At 39.7% G+C, this 12,482-nt stretch overlaps 1 protein-coding gene across 4 annotated transcripts in view; it reads left to right on the top strand.

Moving 5' to 3' along the window:
* Positions 1-3,170: 3,170 nt before the first annotated feature.
* Positions 3,171-12,482, top strand: part of LOC134375475 (CWF19-like protein 2) — a 99,574-nt gene continuing 90,262 nt past the window's right edge. For 3 of the 4 annotated variants that reach the window (XM_063093924.1, XM_063093925.1, XM_063093922.1), the window contains exons 1-3: positions 3,171-3,276; positions 4,836-4,946; positions 6,564-6,683. In XM_063093924.1, the coding sequence (XP_062949994.1) occupies positions 3,172-3,276; positions 4,836-4,946; positions 6,564-6,683 (336 nt within the window). In that variant the 5' untranslated portion in view covers position 3,171. Of the gene's footprint in view, positions 3,277-4,696; positions 4,739-4,835; positions 4,947-6,563; positions 6,684-12,482 lie in introns of those variants that run through there. The other variant, XM_063093926.1, reaches the window with a different exon arrangement.

Below are 12,482 nucleotides of genomic sequence, written 5' to 3'. Positions count from 1 at the left end.
AGAAGATTGAAACTAGATCCCTATCTCTCACCATACAAAGAAATCAACTCAAAATGGATTAAAAACCTAAATTTAAGACACCAAACTGGAAGAAAACATAGGGGAAACATTACACGAAATGGGAGCGGGCAGCCCTTTTTTGAGGAAGACTGTAAAGTCACAGGCAACGAAAACAAAAATACACAAATGGGACTACCTAAAACTGAAATGCTTCTGTACAGCAAAGATACCATCAGCAAAATGAAGAAACAACCTACAGAATGGGAGAAAGTATTTGCAGACTATACATCAGACAAGGGACTAATTATCCAGAATATATAAGGAACTCAAACAAAAGCAAAAAACCAAATAACCCAATTAAAAAATGGGCAAAGGATCTGAACAGACATTTCTCAAAAGAAGACATACAAATGGCCAAAGAACACTGAAAAAATGCTCAAAATCACTAATCATCAGGGAAATGCAAGTTAGAACCACAATGTGATGTCATCTCATCTCCGAAAGACTATTACAAACAAAATGGAAAATAACAAATGCTGGTGAGGACGTGGAGAAAAGGGAACCCTCCTATATTGTTGGTGGGAATGTAAATTGGTATAGCCATTGTGGAAAACAATATGGAAGTTCCTCAGAGAACTAAAAACAGATCTATCTTCCCACCCAGCTATTCCACTACTGGGTATATACCTGAAGGAAATGAAATCAATATATCAAAAAGACACCCGTACTCCCATGTTCACTGCAACACTATTCATAACAGCCAAGAGATGGACTCAACCTAAATGCCATCAACGGATGAATGAATTAAAAAACTGTAGTGGAATAATATTCTGCTATAAAAAGAAATGATATCCTATAATGTGCAGCATCACAGGTGGAACTGGAAACCATCATGTTACGTGAATTCAGTGAAGCGGCACAGAAAAGCAAATACCACTTGATCTTGCTCATATGTGGAACCTAAAAAAAATGTGGTTCACATGGAAGTAGAGAATAGAATCATGGTTACTAGAGGTCAGGAGGGAGGGGTGTGTGTGTGAGGGGGGAGATGTGGTGAACTAATGGGTACAAAACTATGCTATCTACCCTAAGTGAGTTGTTGTGTATATGCATGTATTGCAACAACACACTGTACCCCAGAAATATGTACAAGTAAAGGTTAAAAAAAAAAGTAAAACACAACAGATTTAAATGAGATAAACTGGAGTAAGCTTTAGGAAAAGCCATCATTTTCCTAATAAAAAACAGGGTTGGCTTAGCTGGCATACACCTTTTACCCTTTGCTCTTTCCCTTCATTCTTGTGTCTAATAGATGCCATGCACATATGTAGAAGAATGTAGTTCCCTGCTTGTGACTATGAAGACTAAAGTCACAGACTGTGACAAAGCAAAAAAGAAGAAACAACCTGGTTCCTTTAGCAACTACACCAAACCTGGACCAGCTACCTTATAGGTTCCTTATTCCATTACCCCTTATTTGATTAAACTGTGTGATTGGATTTCTACCAGGAGTGACCAAATGAAAATCTATCCTAAACAACTTGCTTTACCATTTTTTTTTTTTTGTCTATTTTAACATGTCTAGTTCCCCTCCCTGACCACAACATTTTCTATTGGTAATTTTATTGGTATTGCATATATTTACAAATTAATTTATGGGGAATTGGTTTTTTTTTTTTTATGATTTTGAGTCTTCTTTAAGCATATCATATACCTCTCCATTTGGTCTAGTCTGCTTTTGAGGCTTAAGTAAGATTTTAACGTTTTCTTCATATAAATTTGCACATCGCTATACAGTGAATGTTTGTGTTCGCCCAGAATTCATATGTTGAAACCTAATCCCCAATGTAAGGGTATTTGGAGGTAGGACCTTTGGGAGGTTATTAGGTCATCAGAATGGGTACCCTCAGGAATAGGGTTAGTGCCCTTAAAAAAGAGATTCCGGAGAGATCCCTCACCCTTACCCACCGTGAGACACAATAAAAAGACTGCATCTATGAACCTGGAAAACGGCCCTCGCCTGACATAGAATCTGCCAGTGCCTTCATATTGGACTCACCAGCCTCTAATACTGTCAGAAATGTTTGTTGTTCATAAGCCATCCAATCTCTGGTGTTTTTGTTACAGCAGCCTGAAGGGACTAAAACACACAAGTTTCTACTATAACCACTGTTTGTTTTAATCTGCTGTGTAATTGATACAAAGGGGAGAACAGATGTTTTTTCTGAATCCGAAGAGATCTGAAAAGTCTTTAACACTAGTTGAGTTAATTATGACAAAATCAGTCAAAGTAATCATTTGGTTAAGTATTCCAAGGTCAATTAGTAAATTAAAATTCAATTATCTAAAACAAAAATACAACGAGTACTTTCTATGATATATCAAACAAGTAAAAATTGTTCTCAAGGTTAAGACCTTCATAGAATGGTAAATAGAAGCTCCTGGGAAAGCTTCTTGCAAACACAAACTCAATTTTATGAAAACGGAAAAGAAAGACTATTTACCTCAATCTTGCTTGTGTTAACTCTTTTTAGTGTCTTAAGATATCTAGTTTATAAGTATTCTCCAGCCTTCTTTATTTTTAGATGATTACTAACATAAGCTCAGTGTATTCTCAAAGCACTTGATACTTTAGAATGTCTTATTCTTCAAGGATCTTAAAGTTTTGTTTGACAGATATAAATATAAAACAGAACAAAAAAATCCCCACACAAATAAATAGGTAATTGCTCACTGTAATAAAACATTGTTGGATGGATAAGTATGAGCAAATAATATGAGGTGAGAAAAACAAAATGTAAACTTCTAACAATTTAAATAGGCACGGATAAAATATGAAGTACAAGGCAAAATTCACATGACTATTTCATATATTTAAAAAAGATCCACCAGAGCAAAACACTGAATCTTCAAAGAAATTTTGCCCTCTTGCTAGCCTGTTTTCAGCACAGGCAAACGAAAAAGGATACTTTAGTGGATAATTTGGTGGAAGTCCCTGCTGGACGAAAACCTGGAGCTGGAACTATCGCGGGAACGCTAAGCGGCATTCAGATCTGCGCATGCTCTGCTGGTGAAGTAGCAACCCTCCTCCCTCTAGTAGGAAGTCCAGGTTTGTTTATTAAATTACGACTGTCGTAAACTGGGATTTCCTGACGACTTCCTGGCTTTACGATGACAATAACTATGGCGGCCGCCAGTGGTAGATTTCAAAGTGCGAAGAGTATCCAAGATCGTAAAGAACAGACCCGGATTGCCAGAGCTGAGGTGTTGCGCCAGGTACCTCCGTTGGGGGCTTTTGTAGGAATTTAGATTTGTGGGAGTTGAGGGTTCCCGGGAGCTTGCCCACTCCCCGCTTCCCTCACCACCTTGTTTGGGTGGAGTCTCTCCTTGCGATGCCGGTAAACTCTTATGTATCTCCCGCCCCCAGATGGTCTCGCAGGTTCCAGTTACTTATTGTCTTTTCAGGATGATCTGTTTCTTTTTCTCCAAGTTCCCTTACCTTCTGAGTCATCCATTTTTTTACATTTCTAATACCGGGACTGCGGACTTCCTAGGTACTCTGCTAGCCTGTCATTGCATCTGCTCTTATCTGAAATGTGTTTTATTGTTTGTTTGTTTCCAGTAACACATGTAAGGCTTGTTTGAGTAGACTTTGTTTCATTTCATTTGATGTTTCATTCTCTAGTCTTACTGTTGGTATCAATTCCAGACTTGTCGTAAGCCCTTACTGATCCAAACAGGAGTTAACACTAGAGATCCAGAAAATTTAGCCTTTCAGAAAAGGTTGAAAAGTACTGTATTTCTTATTAAGATTGAGATGCATGGAGGTAACATACAAAGAATGGAGGAAGTAACCGTACTGAATTGTGCGACAGCTTATTCAGTATATAAGAAGTGTGGCGATGAAAGGGAAAAGTTGTACTTGGAGAGCAACAGAGTGTTCAGTGAGAGTTTTTGATTGTGTTTGTTTTAAGATGATAAAGTCTTAAACTAGTTTAAATGCAGATGGAAAGGAGCCAGTAGAGAAGAGGTAGAGAAGACAGAAGGGAGAAAGGGGTAATGACTACCGCTAGATTTTAATGGGAAATAGTGTGCAGTTAGAGTTGGACAGGTGAAAGGTTGGTATTGTTCCCTGATTTCAGCATATGTAATATACATGTATAATAAATATTCTTCATCTTCATCTTTTTGGTGTTTCAAGCAGTTTTTGGAGAGAGTAGGGTATATAAGCTGTGATAAATTTTACAGTAGAGATATTCATAGAGTTTGAGAAAGACCAAACCCAGCTTTGGAGTTTGGGAGAGAGAATGAGAGGGCAGGAACAATCTTCTAGGAAAAACTTTGTTTTATTTGATTATTGTTGAAGGATGAATAAAAATTAGCACTATGATAATTTCTTTTTAGAAAGCTGATTCATCCTGAAACATTTTGAGGGGCTGGATACTGGGGTGTGAGCAATGCGTATTGAAGGCATGGAGGTCAGTCTAAAGTCTAAGGCAGTAGCCATGGGGATGGTGAAGGGAAAAGAGATTCCAAGTCATATTTGAGGTAGGGAGTTTAGGGAGAGAGGAGGGTCTAGAATAGGTCCCAGGATTCTGACCCTGAATGATGGCTCCATTCACTGGAGATTGGTAATGTGATTGGTAATACAGAAGGAGAGGGCTTTTGTTTTTGTCTGTCTTTGTGCACTGGTAGAAGTAGATTCCTGGCAAGGAACAGACCGTTCATTCACGAGCAGGTAGGTATATATGAAAGCTGGACAGGTTTTTGTTTGCCTTTTTTTGTGAAAAGCAGTTGGTTCAATTGGCAGTTTGTCTTTTTTGTTGTTGTTGCAGGCTAAAGCCAATTTTGAAAAAGAAGAACGGCGTAAAGAACTTAAGCGACTCCGGGGTGAGGATACCTGGATGCTACCTGATGTGAATGAGCGAATTGAACAATTCTCACAGGTGAATACCAACAGGCTTACTTGGTGTAAGATTATCTGTCTTTTTTTGTACTTATTCAAGTTAATATCAGAAGAACAAGTTTATAGACGTCATAAGATACGGAATGAATATCACATAGTTGGCATTACCGAATAGTTTTATCTCTCTGGCAGAAGTGTTACAATATAATATTTCGGATATTATAACACTGAAAAGATTTTTTTACTTGAGTTGGCAGTGAGAATGCTTAGCTTTAAATATTTGTCCCACTTATAGCAAGCTTATGGATCTAAAAAATTATATATTTTTGTGTGGGGGGCAGCTAGCTGATATGGAAATCTGAATCTGTGACCTTGTTGTTATCTGCACCATGGTTTCCCAATTGCGCTAACTAGCCAACCCACAAATTATACCTTTTAACTTTATGTCTTGATTATTTTTTCTGTTTCAAGCCTTGTTTTCTTTCATGCAATATTTGAAATTTGTTTTTAATTGACATAATAATTGTATATATTTGTGGGATACAATGTGAAATATAGTAGTCCCTCATTATCCATGGTTTCATGTTCCTCTGTCTCCGTTACTGGCCATCTATTGTTACCCATGGTCTGCCATAGTCTGAGAGTATTAAATGGAAAGTTCCAAAAATAATTTATAAGTTTAAATTGCATACCATTCTGAGTAACATGATGAAATCTTAAGCCATCCCTCTCTGTTCCTTTATCACAAGAAGGGGAAGTACAGTACAAGATATTTTGAGAAAGAGAGAGCACATTCACATAACTTTTATTACAGTATATTGTTATAATTGTTGTCTTTATCATTGTTGTCTTTATTATTGTTGCTAGTCTCTCACTGCTAAACTTTATCATAGGTATGTATATGTAGGGTTCAGTACTATTCTGCTGTTCCGGTCATCTGCTGCAGGTCCTGGAACACATACCCTGCTCATAAGGGGGGGAATATTGTATATAATACATTATTGTTAACTCTGGGCACCATGGAGTACAGTAGATCTTTAAAACCTATTTTTCCAGTCTAACTAATATGTTGTACCCGTCACCATCTTCCCTTTCTCCATTCCTTTTCCCTCCCCCCACTACACCCTCCTCCTACAATTTTAATTAATGCTGTCTTATTTTATTTCTTTATGGCCTAATAATCTTGTATAAATTTTGGGGGGACCATAGAGGGCTATTATGTGTGTGTGCGTGTGTATGTATGTATGCACAGATATGTTTTGTACAAGAGTACTTCAAAAAGTTTGTGGAAAAATAGAATTGAAAGATTATACAAATCTTTCCAGGAAGTTTTTGACGTACCCTTGTATATATATATATATGTGTGTTTATTTGGTTATATTTCTGTCACATGAATGTAAAAATAAATTAAAACCAAAATTTTCCTCATATTTTTCTGATAAGAAATCTCAGCTATATGATTTATTAGTAGTGTACATATTATAGAAAGCATGTTATGGTTTCTTGGAAGATTATACTTGTTTAGTCATATTCTTTGCCTCATTTCATGAAAGATTTAAAGTATTTTGGAACATGAGTTTTTTCCCTCAAAATGCTTTCTTTTAATGTAAGACAAAATTAAATTCCTTGTTTACATGTTCAAAATGATTATTTACAGGAACATTCTGTGAAGAAAACAAAGAAAAAAGACAAGCATTCAAAGAAAGTAAAGAAAGAGAAGAAAAAGAGCAAGAAACAGAAATATGAAAAAAACAATGATTCATCTGATAGTTCATCAGTAAGTATGTACTAAAATTAACCAAAGAAGCTATTTGAGAAAATTTTATTTAAAGGTATAATATTTGGGAACTTAAAATATATATGAACTTAAAAAATATTGCTAGTTATGATATGAAAATATCTGGGAGACATCTACTTGGAGGTGTCCAGAAACTATTGGAAATGTGGATCTTGGGTTCCAGAGAAAGGTAAGAGGCTGGGGATATTATTTGGGAATTATTGCTACTTGGTGTCATTAGAATGGATGAAATCCCTAGGGGGACTGAAAATAAAGATGAAACACCAGCACTTAAGAGCCATATAGGAAGTAAAGGATGCTAAGTAAAAGTTGTTGAAAATTAGAGAAGCAGGGAAGAGCAGTATTATAAACATAAGGGAAAAGAGTTTCAAGATATTTGAGAGTCTGTTACCCCTGTCTGTTTTTTCATAGAAGTTAATATTAAAGTCTTTAAAGTAGGTTATGTTTATATACTCTGGAGCCAAAAGGAAGCAAATGCTGAGGTGGCTGCACCAACCAGTTCTGGACTGAGAGGGCTCACTGTGGAAAACAAGACAAATCTTTCACACTTTTTCAGGAAGAAAGGTTTTGCTTAGAGAGTGATGAGCTAGAGATGTTTATGGATGACTGGTCTCTCATGTCTGATCTTCATACGGTTATCCTCTCATTGAATCACCGTAGTTCAATGTCTGGCCCACCTGTAGTTTCAGAAACTTTGGCAGTAGACTGTCAAAGATAATCACAGCTTGATATTAGTTAAAAAGGTGAAAACAGATTTTATTCAGTAACCACACCACTGATATTTGGGGAAATTGCTACGCTCCACTTCAGTTTGTGCAGAGATGATTTAGGTATTTTAAAGGGAAAATGAGGGATGGGGGAGAGCGAAGCCTCGGTAGAGTCAGAAAAGTGAAAAATTACAAAGAGTTGGTCACTGTAAATTTGATTAGGCCAGCTGTGTTTGCTAGCTGGCAGTTTTCAAAGTTAGTATTCCGTCTTCCTACAGAGACTGGGAGACAGAGAGCCTATAATTACATTCAGAGGATTGGCTTTGAGGTTCTTAAGAGATACCATATTTACAACTGTACATTCTTTTTAGTAAATGCCCTAAGAGAGGGAGATCAGGAGCCTATCATCAGGTGTTGGCTAGAACAAGTAGTAAGTTTTCCTGGCAGCATTGAGCTTTCTTAGACAAGCATTTTACTGGGGGGCAAGGGTCATCCTAGGGACACAGTCTTATGCTGCTAGTAGCCATGCTAGAGTTCAGTTAAGTCTCTTAGTGCAGGAGGAGTTTGGATAGAGTTTTGTGCCAAGAGTTCTGCAGTTCTCGACATGCTTGATATGGTAATTGACCTCAAAAGCCTATCTTATATGAGAATATGGTATATTAATTCATAGTGAGGAATACAACTAGGTAGTCTTGTAGACTAGCCAGTATATTTTGTAATGGTAGACATATTTATATTATATAGAAAAAATTTAAAAATATAACTCAAAACAAAGGGAGTTAAAAAAATCTTAAAGTGAAAAGAAGATAGGAACACTATTTCCACAATTGTGGGTTTGGATTATTGGCTCCATTGAGAATCTGATAAAAGTTTTTTTGTATTCTTTCTCCAAAAAAACATGTACATGCAAAATTGTTTATTTCAGTGGAGTTTATAAAATACCCTGAACTTTATGCAAGGATTACAGGTTAAGAACCCCCGGATCTGCCAGGCTGTCTAAATATTACATCATTTGATTTAGAGCACTTTATTCCCCATTGTCCATTTTTTTTCCATTAGTTCTTTCCTGGAAATAGATGTATATATTTTTGCTGCAACATATAGTATGTATACTTATATATACATAATAAGTTGTATCATACACACACACACACACGCACGCACGCACGCACGCACGCACGCACACCCTTAGAGCAGTTTGAATGAATGCTCTGTGCTCACACCACATTGAGGTGGATTGGAGAATGAAAGAGAAGCTTGTACTGGCAGTGAAGGGAAGGAAAGACAGAGGGGTAGCTAGAGGAGTCAGGGTTTTTGGAAGGTCTTTTTGAGAAAATGTTTTTAGGAGAGAGGAAATATTGAGGAGAATGATAAATTTTAATTAGCAAGGTCCCAGGGGAAAGGGTTAGCTTTGATCAGGAGTAGGAGCACCTCTCTTCTGAGCTAGGAGGGAAGTTGTAAAAAATGTGTGTAAAAATAGATAAATAAGGAGGTAGTATGGTCAGAAGGAGAGCAGATTATTGATGGTGTTTCTGCTTGTTGTTGTCTGTTTCCTTTGTGAAGTAGAAGGTAAAATCATCTGAGAAGGTATTTGGGAGTAAAAGGACAATTGAGGAAATGGTATAAATTTGAAATAACTTTGCTTAGATAATAAAAGAGAAGCAAAAAAATTGCTCAATAGCATTGAGGATCCGTGAGGCTAAAAAACATATCTTGGCTTTGACAAGGTCTTTAAATTTTTTTTCTTTTAACTTTTAAAATCAACTTTATTGGGGTTTCAAGATGGCGGCGGCTGCGGCGGCTGGCGCGGAGTAGCTGAGGTGGAAAAGGTGGCCACTGGGCCTCAGGCAGCCGGGAAACTTGTGGACCTTCCTCTGGCCATCTCTTAAGGGAGGACTGCTGCTGCTGGCCGGTCGTGGGGGCTCAACGCCACTTTGCCCCCGGCAGGAGAGGCTGCCTCATTTATAGGCAACAGCTTTGAAGTGTGGAGCAGGAAAAGAACTGATTCTTAGCTGCAAAAGTGAGTCTTGAAACAGGGAACACGGCGCCAGGGCTGCTGTGGATGCAGCCAGGATCCCGGAGGCTGGGGCCGCACTGAAGGCGGCCAGCTGCCCTATTCAAGATTCGAGGTTTCAGGCCGGCATTAAAGAAGACTCCTGGGAGCGCCCGAGCGGCGCCGCGACTGAACAGCCCGAGGCGGCAGCGCCGAGAACACGGAAGGCAACAAACCAGAGACAGAGCGAGCGCCCGACCTGGCACAGCACTGTGAGTGATCCCTGGCACAGCTCTGTTCGGGGGGTGGTTGCCCACGCGGCTCCCCGACTGCACCACCAGGCCACTCACTGCCCCGGTGCTGCCTCCATTTTCCCAGGTGCGGGCAGCTCCGCCCTGCTCGGCCATCACTGAGCCCATTTGCTTGGCCTGGCGCAGGGCTTTCCGGACCCTGCTGGCCGGCTTCCTCTCCCACTCCCTCCACGGTTCTCTGGCAGGGCTGGGGGTGTGGGGCGTCCCGACCAGTTTTGGGAGGGCTAGGAAGTACGGGCGGGCCGACTGTCACTCCACCACACCCTGGACTCCGGCCCCGGTAAACTTCCTGTTACTGGGAGGCAGATACCATCTCTGCGACCACCAGTTTGGAAAAAAGCCTAACGAATTTCTGGTTGGGAATAGTGTGGTAGGAGAGTTCCCAGGTCCGCTTGAACCTGCCGGAGAGCAGGCTGCAGGCGGGCACTAGACTCGGTTTATACCGGGGGGATACAAAGGTGAACAAGACCCGAGAAAGATCTACACAGTGTTACAAAGGCACCCAGAGAGACCGGTCGTCTGTGCCTAGCAGAAACCTGGTAGACTTCCTGGGCGAGGCGGTGCTGAGCAGGGTCTTGAAGGCCCAGCTGATAGACGAGGGGTGCAGAAGACACGCCCCAACCCAGCACAGTGTGCACAGAGGGGGGAGACGTGCGGCCAGGGAGGCGGAGACTCGACAGAAACCACACACCCGGTGGGGTCGCCACTGCACGATCTAACAGCCTGGGCCAGAGCACACGGAACGGGGAGAAGTCCTGTACAGAAAGTGAAAGCTCAACAGAGATCACACACCCTGTGGTACGTGATCCACCAGCCCAGCAGAGTACAAGCTGACCAGAAAGGTGGATCCCCGGAGAAGCCCAAGACCCGAGGCAACCACACACACAAGACACTAGAGGCCAACTGAGCAGTCACGGAGGGAGCCATACCAAATTGGCAACCACAGCAACATCCTAGTTAGTCATTAGTCTTAAACCGGTGGACTGTGAAACCCCCTGCCACAATGAATAAACACCAAAAAAAAGACACCAGAAATACAAAAAATCAAGAAAGTACACCACCAAAAGTTAATAAATCTCATACTCTAGATCCTATAGAACAAGAAGCCCTTGAAATAACTGACAAGGAATTTCGAGTGATAATTCTAAAGAAACTGAATGAGATACAAGAAAACTCAGCTAGACATCATGATGAAATGAGGAAAAGTATACAGGATCTGAAAGAGGAAATATACAAGGAAATCAATGTCCTGAAAAAAAATGTAGCAGAACTTGCTGAACTGAAGAAGTTATTCAGCGAAATAAAAAACACAACGGAGAGTTTAACCAGCAGGCTTGTCGAAGTTGAAGAGAGAACCTCTGAACTTGAAGATGGGCTGTTTGAAATAACACAAGCAGACAAAAAGAAAGAAAAAAGAATCAAGAACATGGAAGAAAATCTGAGAGAGATATCAGACAACCTCAAGCGCTCAAATATCCGAGTCATGGGTATTCCAGAAGGGGAGGAAAATGGAGATTCCATTGAAAACATATTCAACAAAATAGTGGCAGAAAACTTCCCAGGTATAGGAAAAATCACAGATCTTCAGATCCAGGAAGCTCAACGATCTCCAAACGTATTCAACCCAAAAAGGCCTTCTCCAAGACATGTCATAGTCAAATTGGCAAAACTCAGAGACAAAGAGAGAATCTTAAAAGCTGCAAGAGAGAAGCGTCAAATCACCTATAAGGGAGCCCCAATCAGGTTAACATCAGACTTTTCATCACAAACCCTAAAAGCTAGAAAGGAATGGGATGATATTTTCAAAATACTAAAAGACAAAGATTGCCAACCAAGAATACTCTACCCTGCAAGGCTATCCTTCCGAAATGAGGGGCAAATAGTATATTTCTCAGACAAACAAAAACTGCGGGAGTTCACTACCACAAGACCACCCTTACAAGAAATCCTCAAGGGAGTACTGGGTTTGGTTCCTGAAAAATAACTACCACTGCCACAAAAACCTAAGAAAAATCTAAACCCGCTAGTACAATAAAAATGGCATTCATGAAGAGAAAACAAGCTAACAAAAACACTATCTACAACCTAAGGAACCAACAAACAAAGAAACCAAACAGTAAATCAGAAAGCAAAGAACAAAAGACACCTAAGACAACCAAACAACCAATAAAATGCTAAGAATAAATCAACACCTTTCAATAACAACTCTTAATGTTAAAGGCTTAAATTCCCCAATTAAAAGACACAGACTGGCTGACTGGATCAAAAAGCAGGACCCAACTATATGCTGCCTACAAGAGACCCACCTCACCCATAAAGATTCACACAGACTAAGAGTGAAAGGATGGAAAAAGATTTACCATGCAAACAGAAAAGAAAAACGAGCTGGAGTGGCTATTCTTATATCTGACAAAATAGACTTTAAACTAAAAACCATAAAAAGAGACAATGAGGGACACTACTTAATGATAAAAGGACTGATCCATCAAGAAGACATAACAATCATAAATATGTACGCACCCAATGTTGGAGCAGCCAGATTTATAAAACAAACTCTAGTAGACCTAAAGAAGGAAATAGACACTAATACCATAATAGCAGGGGACCTGAACACTCCACTGTCAATATTAGACAGATCATCTAGGCAAAGAATCAGTAGAGAAACACAAGATCTAAACAAGACTCTAGACCAATTGGAATTGGCAGATATCTACAGAACATTCCACCCAACAACCTCAGAATATTCATTCTTCTCATCAGCACATGG

The sequence above is a fragment of the Cynocephalus volans genome, chromosome 4 (genome assembly GCF_027409185.1).
Source record: "Cynocephalus volans isolate mCynVol1 chromosome 4, mCynVol1.pri, whole genome shotgun sequence".
NCBI classification, from domain to species: domain Eukaryota; kingdom Metazoa; phylum Chordata; class Mammalia; order Dermoptera; family Cynocephalidae; genus Cynocephalus; species Cynocephalus volans.
The sequence above is the reverse complement of the archived record's forward strand: the minus strand, read 5'-3'. Positions and strand labels throughout refer to the sequence as shown.